We start from the raw sequence: 26,492 nt of genomic DNA on the forward strand, positions 1-26,492 counted from the left end.
AAGGAACATCATTCTTGGGCTGCACGCAGCCTCCCCAAACTGAGCAGCCTCAGCATCTCTCCCCCCCGCCCCGCAACGTGTGCTTATTTTCTAACATTTTCCCTCTTGCTGATTCTCACTGCGAGGCCTGTGACTTCCTTCCAAACTCCAGTTGTGGATTCTAATCAACTCTGATCAGCCAGCAACAATCACATTGATGCATGCAAATTGGAGCAATTTAAAAAGGGAAGAAGTTTTAATATTTTAAAAAAATGTATTTTATTAAATGCATATACTGCTGCTGCTTGCAACTCATAGAGGCGATGAAGAAGGTTTTTAGAGGTATGAAAGTGGCGTGGGGGGTCTCCTTCCTTACAGAAATTAGCATGGATGGATTTCAGCCCCTTGCTTGCCCTTGGCACTTCCCTTCGGAAGCAGATGCAGCCCTTGATCCAGAAAATGATGCCCATCCTTGCTTTGCAATTGGGAATGCGGTAGCTACTTGTAGGAATAGGCTCATTGATGAGCAAAAGAAGATTCCGGTAGGACTGTTCCTTTTGCAGAGACCGTGATATGATGCAAACGCCCGCAACTTCGGGATCCTTGGCTGGAGAGGCAGCAGCCGCCTGGGCTGCCCAGCCCAATACTGGCCCTTCAATGAACAAGTTCCGGGTGGTTCTCACCAGGGAAGGTGTTGACTGGGCCGTTTGGATAAAGGGAGCGCTTCTGCTTCAGGATGGAAAGCAGACCTGGGTCTAGCGAGGCCCACACAGCGCAGCTTTTGGGCCCTCTGATGGCTGCAGGGTTTGATCAAAGGCAGGGGGTACTTGGGGGGCGGCTGAATATTTGGAGTTTGGGTGAGAGAGAAGCAGCTCTTCCTGTCAGGTCCCGTCACACAAGTAAATTGTGCACAAGAAGGGAGGGGAAGTCAATCTGCTTCATTGGCATCCTTGATCGTAGGATGGCAGGGTTGCCCAGAGCCAGGCCCTAAAGATTTGGACGCCTGCCTGCACTTTTGATCTGAAGCTGCGGCTCGCTGTGCTGCTCTTCCACAAGCCTGGATGTCTCCATCTGGAGGGGAGGGGAGAAGGGATCTCGCCTGCTCCCTCTCTCTGAGGACAAATAGCAAAGCAGCATCGAAGATGATAAAGGCTCAGGTGGACAGTTTTAGCAGCTAAGCTGGCAAGTGCATTGAGCAGTGCTGGGGTGGGGGGAGGAGACTTCTCGCAAGGGCTCCTTCCCCAGAGCTCTGCCACTGGACTTGGGGCCCCCTTAGACGGTGCTCCGTGGCATGCACACCCTACACGGCTCGAACCGAGCGCTTGCTCTGGGAGGACAGGCTCTCCTCTGCAGAGGCTCCCAAAGAAAAGGGGAGGCTGGAGGTCTGGATGACCGTGCCTCACAACTTCCTGCCCCAGGGGAACTGGTAGGGCTCTTGGGCACCAAGCGGGTGCTCTGTGTTTCCTTGGCAGGGAGGCTGCACTAGAGGGGAGGTTCTCCAGTGCCAGGCTCAGAGGTTTAAATGACTATGGTGGTTCTCAGCCTTTTCTGTGATCCAAGGGGAGGGGTGGGGAGTGGCAAAGAAGGCAGAGCTCCTTCATCTGTGCAAGTGGTTTTTCTCATTAAGAATGCGATATGTGATTTGGTTGGTTTTTTAAAAAAACTGCATATCCCATTTCCAAGATCCAGGAGGGGTATGAAACGCCATAGGAAAAAGGGAATGCCAAATAAAGCGTTGGTGTATTTTCGTATGAGAGATGCCCTCTGATACCTGAATCATTGGATCACTACGTACCTGGGCCTTTCTGGAGCCTGGTGTGCCACTGGCTCTGCCAAGCTAATTTTCAAAGTGTGTTCCCAGAGGAAATGGCTCTGGTGGGCTGGCAGGTGGGTCTGTGGCCCAGACCTTGAGCAGGGGGCTCGGCCCTCTGAACCGGGCCAGGAACGAGCGCTCTACACCTGCTCCGGCAAGTAGCAAACAGTCCTTGCTTAGACTATTCTCCAGCCGCCCAGGGGAAGCACCCAGCCAACCTCCCACAGCTGCACCCTGTGGGGCCAGTGTTGGTAGCGCCGCTGGGAGGTGGGTCAAAGTGCGCAGTTGGAGTAGCCCATCTGCTTTGTGTTTGCTGCACCATTCATATTCAAGGCCAGCTTTTGGTGGGTGGGGGTGCGCTATTGCTGATGGTCTGGCAGTGCTTACAAGTCAGCATGCAGACCAGCTAGGAGAACTCAAATGGAGAGTTTCCAGAAGAGACTGCTGCGATAGGATTAAGGTGAACGCACTTTATTTACTTACTGAATTTTGCGGCTGCCTGACGAAAACTACATCAATAAGATTCAGAAAAAGATTCAGCAGGGCCTCTGCAAGCACCCTACACCAATCCTAGGAATGCAGCCAGGTCTTAAGAGTCTTCCCCAACATCTGAAGGGTGGGAGCCAAATCTATGTGCAGGCAGATGCTGTTCCAGAGGGCGGGTGCCCTGAGAGAAGAGCACACTTCCTTGGTACCGCAAGATGACTAACTGGAGGGACCTGGAGCGCACCCACTCTGCCCAAACATACCAGACGGGCAGAAGGAACTGGGAACAGGTGCTCCCTCAAATAACCAGGCTCTATGCCACACAGGGCTTTATACACGATGACAGCACCTTGCACTGCACCCAGAAGCTCACTAGCAACCAATGCAGCTCTCAAAGCAGCCACGACGTGGATGTAGCAAGAAGTGCCCATTACTGCCTGCACCACTGCATTTTGAACCAGCCGTGGCTTCCAGGTGGTCCTCAAGGGCAGCCCCGTGTACAGCACATTGCAGTAGTCCAACTGTGAGGTGACTAGAGCATGAGTGGCCATCTGAAGCACCTCCCGGTTGAGAAAAGGGCAGAAGTGGCACACAAGGTGAATCTGTGCAAAGGTCCTCCTGGCCACAGCTGCCACCTGCTCTTGGGCAATAGCTGTGAGTCCAGGAGGGCCCCTAAATTGCACACCAGCCTCAAGTACTGAAGGGCAATTCCATCCAAGACTAAAAATGGAAAGTCCCCAAATTTGGGGGGAGCGAGCAAAATCCGCAACCACTTGGTCTTGTTGGGATCAGGCCTGAGTCTGTTTCTCCCTATCCAGACCGGCACAGCCTCCAGGCGCTAGGACAAGACATTGACAACATAACTTGGCTAGCATGGGATGAAGATGTACAACTGGGTGTCATCAGCAAATTGATGATACCGGATCCTGATCTGACCTATGATCTCCCTCAACAGTTTCACGGAGATGTTAAACAGGAGGGGAGAGAGCATTGAGCCCTGAGGCACCCACGGATGAGGGACTGAGGGTGCGACCTCTCCGCCCAACCAACTGACTGGAATTGGTCACCAAGAAAGGAGAACCATCCTAGTACGGTGCCACCCACCCCAAAACCCAGTTTAGAAGGACACTGTGATCAATGGTATTAAAAAACACTGAGAGCTCAATAACTACAAGGATGAATGCACCACCCCATTCCAGATCCATCAAAGGTCAACAACAAGTGCACCTTGACAACCCAGGAGGGGCCTGGATCTAACACACAGGTGGTTGAACCCACAGTTCAGAGGATCTTGTCCACTGCATTGGGAATAACAGAATCAAACTCAATCCAGATCACATCACAAGACTGTGCCCGAGTAGCTCACCTGGACCTGCCCAGCTCCAAGGGAATTCAAGCAATTGTCTCCACCAAATTGCATGAATGTTCCTCACTGCAGCCCTGTAGATGTTCCTGGGACCAGTCCCTCCCCAACAGGGAGCAATCACCCTAAATAGGGCCACGGTGTGGCTATTGGTGGATGCAATAAGGGCCGAGAAATATTGACATTTTGCTGCCCTTATCGCCATGAGATCATCCCAAATATGGGCTCTTACCTGTGTTCGATCAAACTTGCTTCAGGTCTTTCTCCAAGGCATCTCTTCTGGTGTTTCATCTCCTGGAACTCCTTGGTAGACCAAGGTGTACTCCGTGATTGGCGCATTAGGAGCGGCCATATAGGGGCAACGGGGTCCAATGCCTCGGTCACCCGCCTACTTCAGCCAAGCTGCCCACCAGATACTCAGGGAAAGCCTCAAGCTCCCTCTGGAAATCAGCTGGGTCCATCGGTCACCTGAGGTGGCCCAATTGGACAGGCCCTGTCTTAGGTATGACAGGGACATACCTAAAATTGGGTGATAAGGTTGCCTATGCCGTCAGCACAAAATGACTCCCATCTGTCCCTGAAAACAGTTAGTGAGATTGATCCATGTTTTCTCACCTCTAGGCCTCCAAAACACTGCCCATCACTTCAAGTGGCCCTTTCTATGAGCAGATGGGCCCCTTGCCAAACAGCCCAGAGTTGGAGCCACCTGCCATTTTTGTTTTCCAAGGATGCCTACAAGATCAAAGCACTCTTGGAAATGCAGCCAAGGATTTGGGGCCCCTCTTATGGTGGGAAGAGGATGCTGGAATCTGCAGGGTGTCCTAGCAGGTCTCCAGCATGGCTCTGCCCTAGAAGTACCTCCTGATGTGGTTGGGCGGTATAAATGCTTCCAACTCAGGCCAGGATGTTGAAGGAAGGTGCTGAGAGAGGTGGCAGGAAGAAGGCCACGGATGGAGAGGATTGATTTCTCTGGGAAAGACAATGGATTCACAAGAATCAAGTTCAGACTGTGGCTAAAGAGGTGTGATGGCCCAGCAAGAACTGGGGTGACTTCTTGCCACCCTTTCCCAGTTACTGCAACCCTGGTTTCCCTCAGGGCTACAGAAATCTGCTGTGACTGGGCTCCAAGATGGCTGTAGAAGGAACATGTGTTTGTCATGAGTTGTCTTTTTTGCCTGCAGAATATGTGCTGTGAAGTAGATTTGTGCTTTCTTTGGACATGATCCAGCCCACAGTCCCCCCCCCCACTTCTATATTTGAATGTCTCAGAAATGGCAAACTAGGAGCTGTGCTTGCAGTTAAGATGCTGCTGTGAGAGTCCATCACTCCCTTGTTCCATTCCCCCAGTGAATGATAATTCTCCCATCATGTATGTCCCTTGGAATTTCTTCTCTTCAGCAAGGGGCCTCCTGCCTGCTCAGTCCTGGGTAGATTCACTCTTGTGACATAGAAGAGTCCAGTTGCATCAAGATGTTGATCTTGTGTCTGCCTGCCCTGGTTCAAAGACATCAGAGATGTCTTTTCCCCTACAGGGGCTGGCCGAACAGAAGACCCCCAACAGAAGGGGAAGGTCAGCTCTTGAGTGGCACAGTTGCAAGCATCACACGGATGCCCAACAGAGCTGTGAAAAGCCTTCTGAGGAAGGAAGGTGGAGGAAATTGGTGATTTTGCACCAGTTTCTACAAGTAGCAGTTAATTTAAGCATGTTGAGCTAAGACACCCCCAAGAGATTGGCAGACCAATCTTTTGCTCTCTTCTCTGCAACAATCCCTCATCCATATGAAGGGTATCATCTAGTGTTCCTCAGGCCTCTTTTCTCAATGCTATAGTTCCCAAAGTCTTGTTTTGCAGGTTTGAATTTGGAAACAAACTCTGAATCTGTTCTTAGATGTTGAACCACTCTATCCAATCTCATGAGCATGTTTCCAATGCTCAGTGTGTTTAGCATATCTTTCTTTGTTGTGGCTGCAAAAGGGATTGGTGCCATCACTCCTCCTGTTTCTCATCAAATCTTATTTGGTCACCTCTCAGATTCCAACAAGGATTGCCCACATGCTTTAAAGGGTATCTTTGCAAGAGTGATGTTGTCGAAAATGATCAAATTCAGATAATTCTATGGGTCCTGTCTATAAATTAGGATTGTCAACTCTCTTGCCAATGTCACCTAAGACAACCACCAGACCCCCCCCCCCCTTTTGTTTGTCAGTGCAAGTAGCCTGCTTTGTCAGAGAGACTTGGTGCCCCAAAGAGGATTAAAAAGATGCAAAGTGTTTGGGAGGGGGGAAGTGGGGACCAAGAGCAGCTGTGGAGAAAGACATCAGAGTCCCACAGGGAAAGAGAAGCAAGCAGCCTGCTGATGGTTGGCGCAGTTGGTACATGATGTAAATAACCATTGGCCCAAATCTGCTGGGTGCTTCTCCTGAAAACTGTGTCCGAGGTTTGGTTTTGTGCAAACCATGTGAGCTCCCAGTTCCTGTAATGAAGGAGCAATGAAGCCCCAAGAAACGAAGAGGCGACCTAACCTACAGAAGAGCAGAAGAAAAAAGGTGAACGCGCAGGGTCCACTTCCCATGCCACAGTGTGGCCACCGTGAGTCTGAAATTAGTGGCGTACAATTTTGGTAAATAAACAAACTTCAGTTCCAACCTCCAGGATCAAGAGGCGTTTTTGAGCCAAGAGGGTGGTGTCCCACTCGCCTTGAGAAATGGATGCCTGGACATATAATCTCTGTGCTGTATCATTTGCTGCAAAGGTTTTGAAGCCGGTTTGGAACAAGTGATTGAAATATAATTGCAAAGAGAGGTTCAGTGGGGCTACTTTCCAAGCCTGATACTGCTGTGATAATTGCTAGTTTGCAAGAACAGAAAGTGAGGAAACAGCTGCATTCAAAAGAGGAGGCGAGAATAAGACAAAGTACATTTTAAGCAAAGCAAAACCATCTCTTGTGCTAGTATCATTTCTGGCCTGAGCCATCCAATCAAGCATCATCAAGTTGTCAGAGGAAACATTTAAATATCTTGAAACGCTTTTGCTTCTTTAGAGCAATCTGAAATGTAAATGGTGAGCAGACGTGGCAAATCAGTAAGTTCTGCGCTGAGCTGAAATCCTCGGCCTGATGCAAAGGCAAACGCTGCTTCCCAAATGGTGCCTTCTGGTTGTTCCGGAGTGCCATCACTGACAGCTATCACAGCCAATGCTGGCACGGCTGGCAGGGATGGGACCCGCTGTCCAGCACATCTGGAGGCATCGCCCTGGGGAATGCAGCAGTCAAGGGTAGTGCCGCTGGGGGGCTAGTTTCAGTTGGTGAAGAAGAGCAGGGGACGGAATAGACCGGTGCTTCTCAACCTCAGCAACTTTAAGAAGTGTGGACTTCAACTCCCAGAATTCCCCAGCCAGCATGCAGTTGTTAAGGTTGAGAAACACTGAAATAGACAGATGTTCCTCTGGGAGAACCTGGCAACACCCCACTTACTGGCTGTAAGAAAAATTCCAAAATCCACAAGATTTTTATTAGACCAACTCAAAGTTTCCAAAAAATGGGGAAGAAAAGCAAAGCCCCAAAAGTGTTGGTGTTGGTCTGGGCACACAAATAAAGAACAATTGCAAATATAAGTATTTTTTCTTTTAATATATATGATTTTTTAAAAGATGGCACAGCCAAGACCCAAACTTTGGGAAAAAGCATTCTTAACAAAAGAAACGTTCTGTGGTCTGTTAATTGAATAAATACAAAAGTTTATACTGTATTTTTTAGAAATATCCTGTTAACAACTCTGGAGTGTTCCTGGATTTGCTGAATGTTAAATATCTTGGGTTGGGACCAGGGCCAGGCATGACTGCAGGACTCACAGGCTCAACCTGCTTGCTAACTTGTGTCCCAAGTTCACATCCTACAATCAACCACACACTAACCAAAGGGGCTGCCTCCACATGCCAAGGTAACCATGGTTAACACAAGCGGTGCTTAGCATGTTGTGTGAATACAGCTATTTTTTTTAAAGTCACCTGGGTACGCCTGTTGCATGAATACAGCCAATGTGTGTCCTCAAATATATCCTAAATTTTCTTTCTTTTATATTTGAAGATTGCCCAAGTCTCCCTGGTCCAAAATCTCCAGTTCTCTAGTCCACAAGTACCACAGCTGGGGATAATAGGAAGTGCCATCTGCCCCTTTGGAAGTAGCCTAGGGAAGGCTGAACTAGCTGTTAGAACAAGCTGTCTGGTTGACAAGTAATATAAGAAAGGACTCCTTTATTCCAAGATGGCCATCACCAAAATGGACAAGATTCTGCCCTTCCAATTCCTTTCTTGATCTTTCTGCTCTACATTCAATCACTGAATCCTCAAGTTGAAAAGGACCTTGAAAGTCTTCTAGTCCAACCCCTGCCCTGTACAAAAAACTTCATACCATCCTGGACAAATGGTTGTCCAACCTTTTCTTGAAAGCTTCCAATGATAGGACACCCTTCACTTCAGGTAGCAGGCTGTTGCACTGCTTCCTACCTCTCAGGGTTGGGGAATTCCTTTCTATTTTGGATTTGGATCCCTCTCTGCCAAGCTTCCACCCATTGGAAGGCTCTTGTCCTACCCTCAGATGCTATGGGGATATATCCACCCCTCTTCCCTATGACATCCCTTCATGTGCTGGAAGACTGCTCTCACATCTCCCTTGAGTCTTCTGAAGCTAAACATACATTTCAGGTTGCATGCCAAGTAGCACTTCTCCTGGATCCTTACTTAACTAACAGATTTTTGCTATGCAAGGCAGCCTCTGGATTACGTGTAAGGTTGCATGAAAATGTTACAGAGCAAAACTGGGCCTTGGTTGTGCTTATGGCATCCTGGTCAAAACATGTGTAAACTGACCAGAATTATCCTGACCATTAGCAGGGAAAGCTGCATGTGATGCAACTAAGGGTGATTACCTAGTTTATAACATCCCTATTTTATTAAAAATGCTAAAAAGTATCATGTGAGAACCTGAGCTGACCAAAACCATGAGGAGATCAATATCAATGAGTCCATAGGGTAGAGACCATGGCATTTGGAATTTAATGAGTAAATGGTAAGGGCATGAATTAATAAATGAAGTGAAGGAAAGAAAAATAGGGTGTGCATGTATATGAAACTAAGAAAAAGGGGAAAGATGTAGTAGATCTGAAGGAGGTCTGATTTTGTGGAGCTGATGAATACATGTAGGGAAACGAAGATATAGGTTTAATTATGAATGAAACAGCTAAATAGAAAGTATGAAATGGTGTCTTCTAAGTTGTGGGTGTAGATGAATGTAGGAATTCAGAGGTGGTGAGTTACGTACATGTTAGGCTCCAGGTGATAATGGTAGGACCAGAAATGGGTTTTGGGGAAAATGATGTAACTCGTACCAGTAATGTTTATTCAGTCAATGATCAGTGAAAATTATGCAACCTTCTGAATGAATCCATGGGAAAAATGGTTCTGTTAGGTGACTTGAATGGATGGGTGGGAATGAGATAAGAAAATACAGAAAAAAGTAATTGGGTAATTCAGAGACTGAAGAATAAATGAGAATACTGGCTCTTTTAGCTAGAAGTTCTGTTTGTTTAAAATATATGGTTTAAGCATAAGCATATTCATATATACAGATGGCAAAGGAATGAATATACATGTAAAAGCATGATTGATTTCTTGTTTATGATGGAAGATTGAAAGTGAAGAATCCAAGATAATGAGAGGTTCTGGATGCAGACAGACTATTTCTTGGTAGGTCAAGAGTGGATCTTCAGAAAGAACAGGGATGAAATAAAAAGAAAGCAGCATGAAAATAACATGATTGCAGCAAGATAAATTATGAGCCCTATAGGTAAAAGTATTAATTGCCCAAGAGATGAATGGAACACAAATGGAAACTACCTGAAAGAGGGAAAACTAGGTTTGTTGCATTTTCTTTTGTAAGCTGAACAGAGTCACCTTGGTTGAATTGGGTGGCCATATAAATGTTTTAAGCAAATAAACAAACATAGATTGTTGTGGACCATTCTGTAAGTAAATACAAATTCTACAAGGGGTACGTAAACGTTTGAGCACAGCTGTAAAACAAATATAGAAAATAATTTATAAATATAGGAAATCCAAGCTAGCGTATAATAGCTTGCTCAGAGACGCACATTGTTGGTTGCCGTCGCAGCCGCCTATAGAAGAATGTGCTTGGGTCAACCGATTCTTAGCTAAGTATATTAAATACAGTCCAGTTCAGACATGAAAACAAACCCTGGTTCATTTTTTATGAAAACAAATAAGCACTCTCTGGCTTGTATAAACTCAAGAGAGCTCAAGCTTCTGCTTGCAATCTGCAATAAACTGCCGGGAGCATCGTGTCTGAAGGTTGCAAACTGTGGTTTGTGCAACAAGGTACGGTTTGCTGGATGTGGATGTAGCTGTGAACTGTGTGTTTTGCAAAATAAAAGTTAAAAGGGCCTCATCTCCCAGGCACGTAAGGAAGAGGAACAAGGAGAAGAGGACGCCGACACGCCGTCCTCAACGCCACAAACCGTAAGTGCCCCTGTTTGAACTGGGCCTCCCTGCAGCCACCAATTCTGCAGCCGTGTTTGTTCAAAGCCGTCTTCCAAAGCTCCTCAATTTGGGGGTCACTGATGGGCACTGGTCTTCCATGCTTTCCACCTGCGGGCAGCAGCTCCATTGTTGCCTGCAAAATTAGCAGCTCTGGGCAGGGAGAAGAGCTGCTGGGACGCAGCGGGGGGGGGGGGGCGGTGGCTGCGACTGGCAGCCTGCAGGGGAGCAGAAGCGGGGGGAGTTGTGGGCTCCCTTTAATCCAACTGAGCGAGCTGGTTTTAGGAAAACAAAACGACTCTGCTGGATCAGCACCCTCAGGCGGAAAAGCTTCTTCATTCACAGCTTTGGGAAGTTCATGCTTCCAGGCGTGGAAGGTCTATGCGAAATTCCATGGGGTGGGGCAGAAATGATGCTTGCAGCTATGGAAGGAGTGGGGGGCATTTGATGCGTGTATGCACACAAACAAATGCACTGGCCCTAGGCCCAGAGGTTGGAAGCCACCCGATGGGGGGGTCTCAGCTTTTCTATGGCTTTTCCGGGCAGCAGAATTTCATCTAGAGTTGGATGGCTGGTGCGTGCTACCCAGGCAAGTCTGCTCTGAGTGGCAGCAGCTCTGCAGAACAGGCCAAGGGGCTGCCCTTGCCAGCTTGCCCTGCCCTCCCTGCCCCAGGAATGCCAGGCACGGACCCAGCACTTGCAAGGGGAGGCACGGGAACAACAGAGAGATTCGTAGCTTTCAGCAGCTCCAGCTTTCATGGGCCTCTGTTGGCTTCCTCCATGCGTAAAGTCTGTTCCCAGACCTGTGCAGTTCTAGCCACTTGATCTTGAAGGAAAGAAAGGCTGAAAAGTGGAGGGGGGGGGCAACCTGGAGAAAGGCCCCTCCCACCCGGAGCGTCTTCAGCGGTGCTGACTCAGCCTGTTTCTCCCAGGCCAGCCCCAGGCACCTGGCTTTTTCCAGTCTAGTCTGCCACGTGCTTCTGAATAGCAGACTCATTTCTCAAAACAATGCCTCTCTTTTGCTACAGAAACATGCCACCGTTGGAGGCAGCAACGCAGTGTCCCTCCCAGGACCTGAGCCTGCCAGTTCCAGCTGACACTGAGGGTGTTTGATGGTCTCTGCCCTTGGTTTCAGCAGGCATCAGCACTGGGCTGGCCTAACGTTCTGGAAGCTAAGCAGGGTCAGGCCTGGTTAAGACTTGGATGGGAGATCATCAGGACCTCTCAGGGAGGCAGGGCTTATGCCACCTAGTGCCTTCTGGGTTGGGTGGTATGTAAGTAAAGCAAATAAATAATAAATACTGAGAAGCCAAGAAGGCTCAAGGCATCTTTTCCATTCCTGGGGCCTTGAAAGCAAGACGGGTGTTGGCGAGGGAGCAAACAGCTTAGCGTACCTGTACAGGATACACTGTACTCTAGAAAAAGGAAACGAAGACAGCAGCTGTTAGTTCCCAATTAGGAGAACGTCCTTCTAGCTTGACGATGCAGCAGAGAGGCAGTCTCCATCTTCACTATAAACTAAAATCCAGATGATTGAAGGTGATACAAAGCTAGGAGGGGTGGCTAATACGTGGCAGGGGAGGGAAAAATGGACCAAGACTTAGACAGGATGGAACCGTGGGCAGGAACAAACAGAGTGACATTTAACAGGGAGAAATGTAAAGTCATGCATCTAGGTAAGAAAAAAGAAGTATGTACAGAATGGGGAAAATCTGGCTCAAGAGCAGCACATGAGGAGGACCTGGGTGCACAAGTGTCCCAACAGCCTAACACAGCTACAGAGAAGGCCCACGGGATCCTGAGGAGCATCAAGAGGAGCGTAGAGTCCAGACTGTGGAAAGCAACGCTCTCTCCCCACTCCCCTCCGCTTCGGCCAGGCCTCGCTTGGAGTATTGCGTCCAGTTCTGCACGCCCCAGTTTAAAATAGGCATGGATAAAGAGAGCAAGCGAAGAGAAGGGCTACCAAGATGGTGAAAGGCCTGGAAACCAAGCCCTACAAGGAATGGTGGAAAGACCCAGGAATCTTTAGCTTGCAGAAGGTTGAGAGGGATGTGACAGCCATCCTCCAATACAGCATCTGAAGGGCAGTCGCACTTGAGGCGGTCCGGACTCATTCTCCCTTGCTCTGAGGGCAAGCCTAGACCTCATGGGATGAAGCGTCAAGGGTGTAGATACAGATGAGACACGAGGATGCACCTCTTTGATAGAAAGAGCTGTCAATCAATGGAATAGGTTGCCACATGGGGTGACTTCTTCCCCTTCACTAGAGGTTTTCAAACATTTATCAGGGATGGGGTAGTGTGAAGGGGGTTGGACTTGATGACCTCCCAGATCCCTTCCAACTCTTCTATAATCCCCTTGAAATCGCTCAATTCCTGCAGTTTGCTTGACAATAGGGCAGAAGTGGTTTGGCGTTACCTTCTTCTGGGATGTTCCTTTCACTTCCTGGTCTGGCCTACAAATCTGGCATTTCCTGGTGGTGTCCCATCCTGGGACCAACCTGACCTGGCCTGTTTTAGACAAGGCCAGCCCCGTCCTGCCACCTGTGGAAACAATGCCTACTTCTGCAGGCCAATTGCTAGTGGCCCCTATCAGCTTTCCAGCCTCCAGACGGGCACCTGGTTGGCCCCTGAAGAACAGAAGATGCTGGACCATGCTGGTCCTTGCTTTAAGCTGGCTGACTTGTTCTCTTCTTTTCCTCCTACCAGCTCCGAGGATGTGGGGTGCCAGATGGGGCAATTTAGACTGCTACATTTGGACTCTGTTTCAGGGGCGCGGAGAAGGGGACGATTTCCAAAGGCAGATGTGGCTACTGTGGTTCCACAGCCCAGGTGCTGCTGCAAGGGAGGGGGGCTGTGCAGGAATGGGGGGGGGCTCGCCAGGGGAGACTGAACTACAGTTCCCAGCATCCCTCAGCTACAGGAGTTGCGGCTCGGCACCGTCCGGACTTGCCTGGATATCCGCCCCAACTCGGGGTCGGTCTTCCCGACAGATCCCTTGAACCGGCGGGGCCTCGTTTCGCGGCCAGCGCGGCCCCGGATCGGCGGGGGGGGGGGGGGAGGGTCCAGGATTTCCAGCCAGGTTTAGTCCCGCTCTCCTGGAGGGGCCGGCCCGGCTTCCCCTCTTCCCCCCTCCTTGGCTGGGGAAGCGGGCCCGCGGGAGGGGCTCCCTTCCCTCCCGGCGGCCGCTCCCGCGCGGAGAAGCGCGCTCCGGCGGCCCTGGCTCGTCCTGCCCGGGAGTGCCGCGGGCGCGCGCTGGCTCGCTCGAGCCCCGGGCCCTCCGCAGACCCCCCGGGCGGCGAGTCCGGGGCTTCGACGGGCGGGAGCGGCCCCCCCTCCCGGCAGCGCTGCCTCGGCCCCGCGGACCGGCTCGGGCGCTCCAGGCCAGCGGCGCCGGAGCCTCTCGGACGGGCGGCGCCGGGCGGGGGCGAGCGCTTGGCGCCCGGCTCCCGCGCGGGGGTCGCCGAGGAGAGCCCCCTCCGGGCGGGGCTGAGCGCCGCGCCTACCGAGCGGGAGCCCCCGGCCGCTCGCGGCGTGCGCGGCCCGGATCCGCGCCGGCGTCGGTTCCGCGGAGGCGTCGCGGGCGGCGTGGGGCGGACCCGATCCAGCGGCCGGGGGCGGTGCCTGTGCGGCAGCGGCGGCGGGAGGAGGAGGAAGCCGGCCGGCTGGCTGGCTGGGTCGCTGGCTGGCTCGGTTGTCGCTCGCTCGCTCGCTCGCTCGCTCGGCTCCCAGTCTCGCTCGGCCGCTGGGAGAGCGCGGAGCTGCGTCCAGGGCAGCGCCTCGGTAAGCTGGGCGGCGGCCCCCTCCGCCCCACCGCGGCATCCGACCCTGCGAGCGGAGGCTGCGGGCAGCGGGGCAGCCCCGCGGCCGGGGAGGGCGGGATTTGGTCGAAGCAGCCCGGCCGCTTCTCCCTGCCCCGCCAGCCGCGGATGCTCCTCCGGGGGCGGCGAGGAAGCCGCTGCATTTCTGCACCTGCTGCTCGGGCTGCAGCCCCGGGCCCGGCGGGCTGGGGGGAGGGGGCGAGCGGAGGCTACGCGGGACCCCCTTGCGCGTTCCTCCTCCGCCCAGGAACGCTCCCGCGCCCGCGGGCATGGCGGGGTGGCCCCTACGTGCGGTGCATGCCTGTGACAATGCCATCTTCCCGGCGGTTCTGGAGTGGGTGTGTTCCCGGGAAAGAAGGATGAATTAAAAGAAAAAAATCGGGGGGGGGACACCTTCCCTCCGCTGGTTGCGCTTGAAGCGCTTCCTCTTCTGCTTGTGACTTTCCCGCAAATCAGTGACCGGTGACACGTAGATACATCAAGGGACTCTCAGGTGTCATCCCCTCCCCCCTTTTGTTTGAAAGCTTCGAAATGCGCGAGGGTCTTTGTTCGTTGAGAATGGTGATCAGCATTAAATTAATTGTTTACTAATATAGCGTCTAGCTCTTGTTCTTAATTCCTGCATTTTTAATTATGCCCATCACCAGAAACCAATAGCCCCAACTACAGTAATCTTAACATCCAGTTGTTCTATTTATAGATGCCACTTCTGGAGAGAGCAGTTAATAATGCTGTTGCTATTATGGTTCCTACATCACATTTTAATACTGTTTTGTTCCTGACGGTCCTGCAGTATGAAATCCTGGGTTGGTCTAAATGTGATTAATCTCTCTGATTGCATGGGGATTTAAAAGATCCACCATTTACAATCTTTTGTATGTTTATGAGCAAATGGATTAAGGGAAGCAATGCCTCCCCAGTTTGGCTCAAGCGGTTGGAGGACTGGGTTGGGAGGGGGATATTGGGGAAAAGGTCCTTTTAGTTAATTAAAAAGGAAAAAAATCAAAGAGCATTCACTTGAGGCCAAGCTGTGCAGCACACAGAGAATAGTTTTAAAGCATTTCTCCTGCCCAAAATGGGGGATGCTCCATTCTCTCCCGCCCTCCATCCTCCTTCCTCTCCATCCTTTTCTCACTTAGCATCTTGGATAGTAAAAGGACTGATGGCATTAATATTCAGGACGCCCCTTCCCAGGGCAGCGGAAGGAGAGCTGTGGGGTATGGGGGCAATAAATAAAATGAAAGAGACTGAGAAGCCGTTCTCGGCATAATGGTGTCACGTAAGGGAGCTCCATCTTCCTGCAAGGAAAAATCCTGTTGTGAGGGATTTAGCAGAGGAAGCTGTATCGGATGGAGCGTACACCTGGGGGAAAATGTAAAGCATCCTTAGCATCAATCTGGACAATGCTGGCTTTGTTTTCCAAGGCAGTTGAGCTGCCTGGATCTGCGAGGATCATACAGGGCTTAATTTGGGCTTTCTGGGGCTTGCTTCTGGGCTTCGGCTTCTGTGGCAAGTTCCTACTTGTAGGAAGCGCATGAGAGGACAACAGAGAATGTGCAGAGTGCCTTTCTGTCCAGACTCTCTGGCCCTGGGGACCAGGGCCCCCAGTTTAGAAGCACAGCACCTCAGAAAGCCACTGTCTTTGTGTGTTGGATTCCACGTGAGCTCTTGGAGACACTGGGGGATGGGTCCCCCGCCTGTGTTGTTGCGTGTGGAGGCAGGTGTGTTACTGGGGCTAGTCTGTGCCCCTCCTTGACTTGCACCACCTGAGGACAGTGGGCCTCGCTACACAAGTGGGCTGGGCCTTCCTTGCCTTGTTCTAAGGATTCGAGAATCCCTCCTGGCCCGGCGCCCCCCCCCTGCCTTAGCACAAAGCGGCACCAGTCCAGACAGAGTCGGTCCAGAACGGGGGCCCGAGGCAGAGCTTACACTGAATTCAGAAAGCCCCCAAGGCCCTGTTTCAAAGCAGGAATGCTCGTCCTGAGCTGCAGCGGACCGGCGGTGGACTGAATTTCTGATCGTGGGCAGAATAGCTTTCCGGTATTTCTGAAAGCCTGTTCCCAATGCTTCCTTGCTCCCTGTCCTTTTAATGAATCCCCGGGAGGAGGCAAGCCCAAAGGTCAATTCAGAATTGCGCCAAACAGATCAGCTCCACCGTCAGTGGAGCGGCTCCTTTGTACAATTTATTGATTTACTTACTTATCCGTCCATCCAGTTTATACGGCTGGCCATCCCAACAACTGACTCTGGGTGTGAACTTGCCGGACTTGATTTCTGAATTAACCTACTTTCTCAGCTGGGGGCAGCAGGCTAAACCACAATAATAGCAAAGATTAAAAATCTAGTCAGGTTTAGCACTTGGGCCAAAGCAGCCACTTTATCTATAGCTGACCTGGTTTGGTGTCTCGTGAACGTGACCCATAAAGAGTGGCTCTGGGGATGCGTCCTTTTAAGACGAGTGGGCTTCCTGCACACACTGCTGCACCCGGGCGTGATTTTGGGGTGAGACCATCCTAGCAGGCAAACTGTGGCTTCCAGGCCTGTTTGAGTCCCATGGGCCAAAATGAGGGCTTGATTGCTGGGAAGGAAAGTGGAGTCGAATGAAAGAACCACCCAGGGCAGCGAGGGCCTCTCTGGAAGAGATCCCAGTCACTGGCTTTGCAGGGCATCAAACACGCCGTTTAGTGGGCTGGCAGGGTGAAGATCAGCCCACTTTCCAGAAGCCAGTTTTTAACGCAGATAGTCTCTGCCTATCAGAGTAGAATAATCTTTTATGCCTTATTGAATGGACGGGTATTTTGCTAAGTTGTGAACGTCATCGGACTGAGTGGCTGATTTCAGTCTTCAGAAAGCATTTCCACTCTGTAAGTTGTGCCTCTCTCCTGCAGGTTCGCCTAACAGGTTGCTTATCCCCCCCCCCCCCGCCTTGTTCTTTTGTTTCCATAACATGAGAGCAATGGAAGCCACACTAAGTCTGCTACCGTTCTTTGTATTGAGCTTCTGGGCAGGTGGCAACTCTAAGCCAACCTTGTCCAACCTTGGAAATTAAGTAATTAATTAATTAAATTTGTATGCTGCCCATCTCCCCCAGTGGGTGACTCTGGGTGGCTCTATTCATTTATTTATTTATTGAATTTGTATGCCGCCCGTCTCCCCCAGTGCAGGGTTAAGAGATATCCAGAAAACTTGGCTAGGCAGGCAACTGAGAAAGGAATCAAAGCCAGAAGGCAGCAGTGGCAAACCGTTTCCAGTTGCCGCCCAAGAGTATGGCTGCAGCCACCAGGAACTGAGCTTGACCCAACAGCATCAATCTTTTCACCAGCACTGCCCCTGAACTGCTGATTTCATGGAGCCCTCTGTGTTAATTGGTCATCTCCTGTCCAAGCCTTCTAAGAGAGTGACCATTTCCTGACCTCCTGGCTCTGGAGGTCGTCTTTAAGGATGCTTCTGTGAAGAAACTTTCTCCTGAGTCCTGCATTTTCTGAATTAAACTGAACTAGGGGGAATCCCCTGCGTTCAGCAACCCTGAATTCGAGTATTATGCGAGGGGGGGGAAGGGGGGGAGAGAGAGAGAGAGAGAGATCGATCTTGATTAAGCTCCACCTCCTGCATGGACCAAATTCCCACTTGAAACCTTTATAGTTGGAATAAGTTAAGTTAAGATGCTAAAGTGCACAAGACCTTTGGAGCGAGGGACTTAAGGGTTTTTTTTTTCCTTTGGCCTAGAGAGGCTGTGTTCATGCAACACACTTAGCTTGCTTAATTTGTGGGGTTTCTGTAATACAACCAAATTAGAAACAGCCAAATGGCCTGGATCCAGGCTGAACCACACATATACACCCAGAAAAAGCAAACGAAGTGAACACCAACCAAGAGCATCCTGTGAGAATCCAGCCAGTAGCCTTTTAACTGACTCAATTAGGCTGTGAAGGGAACCCAGCCAGAATGCTTTCTTCTGGGTGCAGTCTGGAGGTCAGCTTGATGGTTCATCCCTGCCAGGAGGTCTGATCCTTGGCATTCCCTCCCTTGCAAGGCACTGTCTGGAGAAAGAGGGTGACTCTACTCGGGTTAGAAGGTGACACACAGCAGAGCTTTCCATTGGGCCTTGGGGTGGATGGGAAGAGTCATTCTGAGAAGCGTGCCACGAATGGCAAGGGTGCATCGCCACTGACCCACTTGCAGGCCAGTTCAGATGCAGACATCTGCCCCAGTGGCAAAGGTGGGTTTGCTCTGGGTCCCTTCTATTCCGCAGTGTCGTCTTATGGGACCCGGGAGTTGTGACTTCTCTGACGCAGCTCCTGTCCTGTGGAACACCCTCTGCCCCCTCCCCCAAGATCCGGAGAGCCCTTCACCCTGCTGGCCTTTTGCAAGGCATTAAAAACCTGGCCGTTCCCTTGTGCATTTGGGCCAGGATGCTAAGCAAGCCTTGTGTTGGTTTGGTTGGCTGTGTTGTCATTGATTGTGAGGATCACATGTTCTCAGACCTTGGGTATGCATTATATTTTTGGTTGTTTATTTTAATGAATTGCATCATGCTGTCTTGTGCTTTTTAATCTTCTGTTCACTGACTAGAGCAGTGTTCCTCAACCTTGGCCGCCTTAAGCTGTGTGGACTTCAACTCCCAGAATTCCCCAGCCAGCAATAAAGCGGCCAAGGTTGAGGAACACTGGACTAGAGTCACTGTTGTGAGATGGGCAGCTATATAAATCATTTAAATAAATACATAAATAATTAAGTAAACGAATGGTTGTCTTAGATAGCCCCTACAGCCTTGCAAAGGGCACAGCTGCTGCTTGGGTGGCAAAAGATCTTTGTCTCCTCCTTTTCAACCTTCCGACTTCTCTGTCTCTTAATAGGTTGGCAGTTTCCAAGGCTCAGCAGCACCTCTGGCCCTGCCAGGGTCCTCCTCCCTGGGGCCATGTCTTCCTCTGATGAAGAGACTCTCAGTGAGAGGTCCTACCGGAGTGAGCGATCCTGCAAAAGCGAACGGTCCTACCGGAGTGAGCGATCTGGCAGTCTCTCTCCTTGCCCCCCAGGGGACACTTTGCCCTGGAATTTACCTCTTCATGAGCAGAAGAAGCGAAAGAGTCAAGACTCCGTTCTGGATCCAGCAGAGAGAGCTGTTGTCAGAGTAGCTGGTAAGGAAAATAGTTCTGTCCCCAAATTTAAGCAGGTGCTTTCAGAAGATGGGGGAGCCTGTACCAGTAGGGTTCTTCTGGCTGGTTTCGCCAGTCCTTCAAATCTGGATGCTTCATTCTTTCTGGAATGGGTCCTACAAGTCCCCAGAATGGACGTTCTGAAACTGGATCCCTGGCTGAAAAGGCTGTTTGAGCGTCAGTGGAATCTTAAGGAAGTCCAAGAGGACAGGAAGGGAACGTATGAGCAGGGGGAGAAAGCCGTACTTTCAGCCAGGGTCCCGAGGGAGACGCAGAGATGCCTACAAGGGGGATGATTAGAATGTCCTCTGGGGGTGGATTGGTCAAGCTAGCTTTTGTTCTACTCACAACAGGTATGCTACACCTACCACAAAAAATGTCATTTTGCCACCCAATGTGGTGGACTTTGGACACTTCAGAAATGCAGCTGAGGATCTGCATATTTGTGTCTCTATCCCTAGGCATCTGCTGGAAGCCATGTTGTCAGGTGGGTCATGACATTGTCCCACAAGTGACAGGAATGATGTAATTTGTGTTGGACTCATCATGTGATGTGAATGATGTACAGTACATAATTTGGGTCATTTGTGTGATGACACCATGATGTACTGATTTCATTTCTTCTGATAAGATGGATGCAGCTTGGTGCACCCTGCTTACATTATAATAAGAGAAGGCATTTCTCAGCGTCAGTACTTCGGATTTTGCACATGTGCAGATTTACTTGACCTTGTTTAGTGCTCAAAAATTGTGTTCTGTCCAGTTTTGCAGTGGTGTCTGCAGAGGGGTCAAAAATGTCAAGACGGTTGCCGTGACTGCATGACTGAAGCTCTGCCTTTGGATGGGATGCATATATATGTACAGCCACCATCTTGTTTTTTTTTTAATACCCTTGCACGTTTGTAAGAATTTCAATCTGGGCTCTGCAATCTTTTCTAGGACAAATCTATAATGCCTCTATGTTCCCCAACCATTGTGAATATAAGCTCAAATCCCTTGAGGGGTTAATTGATTGAGTTTTCATTGATTAGACAACAGCTCAGCTCATGAATGAAATGTAGTTGCTCAGAGCTGAACCAAAGTACCTTGAGAGGGTTTTGCAGAGGCTAGTTTCCGTGTATGAGGTCCCAACACATGACCATGAAAAGTATAGAACTAGAAGAATACCTAGGAAGCCAACTGAAGTCAAGATAAGCTGAGGTCAGGAGTGTGATCTTTTCACAGAAGGTAGTTTTGAAATACTTTCTTTTTGAGGTCCAACTTAATATTTTGGGGCTAGACCAAGTTTTAGCACCCCAGAGTTTGACTGATTGGGATAAGATCTTTGTACTCAGAAGCTAAGCATGATTGGACTTGGATAGTTTTTGGATGGGACATCTTCAGGGAATCCCAGGGCTTGATGGGGAAGTTGAAAAAACACCCTGGAAGCAGGGAATGATAAACCTCTTCTTGACTGCTGTCAATGAAGCTATGTGCGTGAGTTCATGAAATCACCAGGAGTCAGGATGAACTTGAAGGAGATTCCTTGTTCAAGCAGTACTTCGTATCTTCTGCTGTATAATATTTGCATGAGGCACATTCCACATCGTACATGTAAAGTAAACAAGGTTCCTAGAGATGGCAGTTTAGTCCCATCACACCTGATCCCTTCATAGCATCTAACATATCCTTGAATACTGTACACGCCCTTGAAAAATTCCAGGAAGGTTCAACCTCAGTGCTGTGGCTGTGCTGGGAAGAGGATCCACGCGGAGGGAGGAAGTGATTGCTTTTCTGAAGAGGTTGCCCTGCTCTCGGCTTGTTTTAGGGCTCAATTCCAAAGGGTAGGGTGACCTTTAGAGCGGGATACCAGGTTTGGAAGGCCCACCTTCTACTATGTGAACCTGGTCCTCTAATGGGTTTACTGCTGGAGGCTGCTCTGCGTGTCAGCCCAGCACAGAGAAATGGGTCTCCAGGGTCAGGAACAGAGCTTTCTCAGTAGCTGCTCCCTGGATCTGGAACTCTTGTCAAAGGAAGCTTGTCTTTCTTCACCTCTCCTTGTAATAACCTGCTATAAAATATGAAAACATTCCTTTTTCAATGGCTCTGAGAGCACTTCCTTTTGGAAGTGGTTTCCATTGTTCAATCTAAGTTATTTTGTTGTCCGTTAAAATCTAATTTCTCTATTCTTTGGACATTTTATGGATACTTTATTGAGGGTATTGCTGCTATTAAATTGTTTTTATATGTTAAGCTATTATTTTAATGTGCCTTGTTGAGGAAAGGGTTATTTTGGCCTCCACCAATCATAAGGGGTGTAGAGATGTCACTGGAGGAAACTTGGTGGTTTTTTTCCTATTTTCCTTCTCTTACATCTTTGGGGGCTTATTTATTCTACTGCTTATTTGTTGAAAAGGTGAAAAATCCACCATAATTTGATTGCTTGCTATCAAATTTTGGAAGCCATGAAAAGGAACTGCTGTATTATGGGGGGAGCAGTCCTTGCATAAAGAATAAATTGGAAAATCAGATTGAAGAGTGGCTTAAAGTAATTTGGGAAACTGACCAAACTGGGACAGGCATGTATCTAGGATCTCTTCATCTTATTTCTGGGATGAATCATACAAGGACTGAAACTATTTAGTTTGTGCAAATCTTGTATCTTTGCAGAACTGTAAATTAGATCAGTATTGCCTCAGTTTCTGATAGTGGAGTTGCGTCTTTTCTTTTGAACTAAAATGGAAAATATTATGGTTTACTCGTTGAATTCACCAGGATGACAGCCCCTCTGCCATTTTGCTGTGAAAGAATCACTGGACTGAATGAAGCTGAGCATAGAACAGGGACTGGTGCAGAGACATGACAGACAGATTCTCTTGAGCGACCCTAACCCTAACCCTAACCCTAACCCTAACCCTTGCTTTCTTTAACAGTGATGTTTTTTAGCCCATGGCCCAGGTTTCTCAGATAGCTTTGCTCAAGAAAACCATGGTTTGCCTTAGACTTTTAGCGCAAACAGAGGAAAGCTTTGCACCTGGCTGTCGGAATCTTGGGAGACACCCCCTGCCTGGGGGGCTTGGGCTGGATAAATCCTTCAGAAATGAAATCGTTCTTTCAGGGGAAAGTGGGAAAAGTCTTCATCTAGTGGGTCACATAATACTTTGGGTGATGCTTAAAAATATGTGAAGCATATCTTTTCCATATTTAAAACATGGCGCCATAAACCAGCAACTGGACTGCGATTCTGTGGTCTTCTGTGTCTAAGGCAGTGTTTCTCAACCTTGGCAACTTGAAGATGTGTGGACTTCAACTCCCAGAATTCCTTGCTGGCTGGGGAATTCTGGGAGTTGAAGTCCACATATCTTCAAGTTCCCAAGATTGAGAAACACTGGCCTAACGAAAGGAAAAGGAAAAATGCACCAAGACAAGGTGTGGAATTAAGGCTTCTCTGGCCATATGAAATAAGTACCTGAAACTTACTTCCAGGTTGTATGAGCTTCTTTCTTGCCTGGAACTGCTGTGCAGTTCCTTACCTCCTTGCTTTCTCTTTCTTCTACTTTCTGTTCCCCGAGAAAGTTTTCCTCTTACTCAGTTGTGCTCTTCACAAACTGCACGGTCACTCTCCAAGGAGTTAGTTGGTCATCTTTCTGTATCATTCTGGCTGCTGAGGAAGGGAGAGATGAGTGGGCACATCACTTGAACAGAACAGCTGACTTCTGAGCAGGAAAATTGTAGCTCTTGGTGCAAAGGAGGGTGTGGAGCCTGTTATCTTTGGATGGAGCTTTGAATGGGAGACCATCTGTGTGGAAGAGCAGGCTGCTTGAACAAAACTGCCAGCACTTTTCCTCCCCCAGCGTCAGCACGGCAGGGTTGCCGATGAAGCTGCAGCCTTGACACAGGAGACGGGAGGAGACGTGTGCTGCGGAGCTCTGTAGCCAGCAGCCAAGGCGCTTTTCCTTCAGAAGGAGGGGATGGTCCACACGGGAGGAAAAGAAGGAGAGAGGACCAGCAAGACGAAGCCCAGCGTAATGAAGGTGTAAGAGCTGTACGTGCTGGCCACGAACAGAAAAAGAAAAGAAAGCTCAGGGAGAGGGACTTGAGACAGAACAGACTTAAGAAAGAAATGCTGATGCCTACTAGCAATCGTACAGAGCGTAGTATAATAGAGTAGTAGGTAATAGCAGTAGAGTACAGTATAGTATATTTCATAGTCATAGTGTAGAGTAATAATTGTCATACTAATAGCAGAGATAGCAATAGAACAGAATATAGGAAGCCCTCACGTATCACTTTTCTAAATTTGTTTTTGCAAAACAAAACATCTCCCCAACCCGTAGAGGCAGATAGAAAGAGACCCTCCTGTCCAGGGTCCAGCGCTTTTGTCTCTCTGCTGAGTCTGGGTCAATCCAACTGGGTACGGTTTAAAAAAAGAACCCGGGACAATCTGCTTCCCCAGATGTTTCTGCCTTTTGTAAGTTTTCCACCATCATTCCTTTCCCCGTGACTAATTCAGGACTGTTCATTTGGAGGAGACCTCAATTCCAGAGGGTGCCCTTGCTCTTCTGGGGGCTCCCCGCCCTCTCCTCTTCAGTGGAGCAGGCAGGCAGACGAGCTCCTGCGGTGGCATCTTAAGCTTTATCTTGTCTTCAGACCTGATGCCGAGTTTCTGAGCAGTTTATCTTATTGGTTTTCCGGTTAATCGCTGCTTAAACCGAGATTTATTTAGTGCTGCTACCTGGTCGGGGCGTCTGCAGTGGGTGGGTGTGTCAAAAGTCAGGAAGGAGGCCTGGGCTGCACAACTGAAAGCCTACCCCTGTTTCACATGTCTCCCCTTTTGCATGTGCGATGTAGATAAAAAGGGGCAAGACTTTGATCGCCTGTGCAGATGCTATCTGGATGTTTTTTCAGTGTTTGGGTAGCTGGAGAGGGACACCCATCTATCTGTCATCTCTACCTCCCTACCTCCCTAGCTCAGCACCCAGCCAGCCTTGGCTGCTCCGGCTCCCTGCGCATTCAACGGGACGGCTTCCCCCGGGAGGCTGCGGGGCCAGCAGATCCGGGAGGGCTGCTTTGAAGTCCTGCTTGATTCTGCCCCCTCTAAGGAGGAGGGAAAAGGACTGGACTGGCGGTGGTCCTGTGCCATCCTTGCCCCTTTGCAAAGCACTTCTGTTTTCTCTCAGTTGTGTGGTTTTGATTGGGAAACAACCAGGGGATGGCGCGTTGAGGTGGTAGGTCTCAGCAAGGGCAATGCCACTGACAGGTCAGAGAAGCCGTTTCAGGCCGTGAGCGCGAGAGGTTTGGTGGGATGTTGGTGGTCAGAAAAGCTTAACATGTAACATATATATAAATGTTCGAGCTTTTTAAAAGTAAAAGCCTCTGAAATCTCCTAAAATCTCATGCCCACAGAGATTGTATGAGATTTGGCTTCCTTCAGCCATAGCTTTCTTTTACTTTGGAAGGCGGGGGGCTGCCTAAGAGCATTGGAGCCCCCAGTGCTGGCAACGACCTCCCCTTTAATGTGTTCAGCGGGGTTGCACAGGACTGAATAGCTCCTCCATGCTAAAAGAGACCTTGCACTGACCATGGTGTGGGGGAAAAGAGTTCTCACTAGCTTTCTGCCTGAAGAGATTTATTGACCTGTTTGTTTAATTGGCCGGGGAGCTGAATTCCACAGATGAATCTGCACTGTGAGCGATTGCTTGGTATTCAAAGCTCATCTTTCTCTGCTTTAGTTAAACCAGTGTTTCTCAACCTTGGCATCTTTAAGATGCGTGGACTTCAACTCCCAGAATTCCCCAGCCAGCCATGCTGGCTGGGGAATTCTGGGAGTTGAAGTCCACGCATCTTAAAGTTGCCAAGGTTGAGAAACACTGAGTTAAACCATTTACTCAACTGTTTACTGGATACACCGGGAGCTTTTTAAAAGTATATCAAACTTTCTTTGAGACTAGTCTCTTGATCTCTGATATACACAGTTTTATTTATCTCTAAAACATTGTCTGGGGCAAAAAGCATTTCTGTCTTTTTCCTTAAACTCAGTTAAATTATAGAGGGAAAATCATTTAAAATTTGCAAAGTTTAGCCTGATGTAGCATTCACAGAGGTTCAAATTATCCTACTTCGGACACATGATGCGAAGACCCAGCTCTCTGGAGAAGGCTCTAGTGCTGGGAAAGGTGGAAGGAAAGAGAAGAAGAGGAGGACCAGCAGCAAGGCAGAAGGACTCACCACTATAATTGAGTCCTTCTGCCTTGCTGCTGGTCCTCCTCTTCTTCTCTTTCCTTCCACCTTTCCCAGCACTAGGGTGCACCGTTGGAAGAGCTGAAGGACCATTTAGGGACAGATCCTCCTGGAGAAAATCTATCTGTGTGGTCACTAAGAGTCGACAATGACTTGATAGCGCGTAATCAGTCAGCGTTCATGGCACCAGATAACTAGCACATTTCTCCATCAAGACATATAAAATATTTTTTTAACAGATCCATCTGAATCAATGGTATAAGGAGCCGAATGATCTTTTGCCAGGTGCTTGTAGCTCCCAGCAACTGGAACGCCTGGTCTTCTTTGATGACTTTTCTGTCACTCTCTGGGGTTCAATCAGACAAGAAGTTTTAGCTGTTAACATCTTCTTCCAAGAAGTGTTTTTGGGTTTCTTGGCCTGTGACCGAGTGTTTTCCTTTGGAAATTTGCTACATTTTGTTCACTAAAATTCTCATCCAAATTGATTTGTGCTGGGGGGGCTTCCCTGTGAGTTGAATAGTTTAGTTAGTAACCACCTTAATGAAAGGGTTAAGTTTGGGGAGGTCAGTTTTTTATGAGGCACAGAGGCAAGAGGATCAAAGGGGACTGTAAGGAGGAAAGCTGTCCTTTTTCTAGTTAAATTGGAAAAGGGTAAGAAGAGGCATTTGAGGTGAGAACAATTTGCGAGCAAGAAGCACCTACACTTTTTTTAAAGCTCACATCTGAAAAAGAGGTAGTAAAAGACTTGTGTGGATTTGGGAAACCTTTACTTAGAAGTCCATCCAAGAGTAACCGGTGAGTAGAGCTCCCAATTCCCCAATCAACCTGGTTTCTTGCTGCATAATGTGTGACTCGGATGCCAGTGGGGTTGCAAGATGCAAACCCTGTGGGGGGCAAAATCTGTGCCCATTAGAAGGCTTGGCATTGAAGAACAACCTTATTCATTCCCTCGGACTGTCTTCTGTGCCTGTTGTAAACACTGTGAGCCAAGGAAGGAAGAACAGTCCTGGGAGCCTGAAAAGTGGAGCAAGGCATCTTCGAAGTAGTAAATTTCCCCGCCAGTGCCAGACAGGAGAAGCAAAGAACTGGCATGAATACAGCATTTGT

The 26,492-nt window shown here is 49.2% G+C and overlaps 1 protein-coding gene across 5 annotated transcripts in view; it reads left to right on the forward strand.

Annotated features, from left to right (window-relative positions):
• Positions 1–18,913: 18,913 nt before the first annotated feature.
• The window catches only part of MACF1 (microtubule actin crosslinking factor 1), a 305,205-nt gene continuing 297,626 nt past the window's right edge, over positions 18,914–26,492 (forward strand). For all 5 annotated transcript variants that reach the window (XM_088153923.1, XM_088153929.1, XM_088153958.1 and 2 more), the window contains exon 1: positions 18,914–19,148. In XM_088153923.1, the coding sequence (XP_088010049.1) occupies positions 18,929–19,148 (220 nt within the window). In that variant the 5' untranslated portion in view covers positions 18,914–18,928. The remainder of the gene's footprint in view (positions 19,149–26,492) is intronic.

This window comes from Python bivittatus, unplaced genomic scaffold (genome assembly GCF_059951505.1).
Source record: "Python bivittatus isolate LINGU-HERP-01145 unplaced genomic scaffold, Pbiv_v1 ctg000040_np1212, whole genome shotgun sequence".
Classification (NCBI taxonomy): domain Eukaryota; kingdom Metazoa; phylum Chordata; class Lepidosauria; order Squamata; family Pythonidae; genus Python; species Python bivittatus.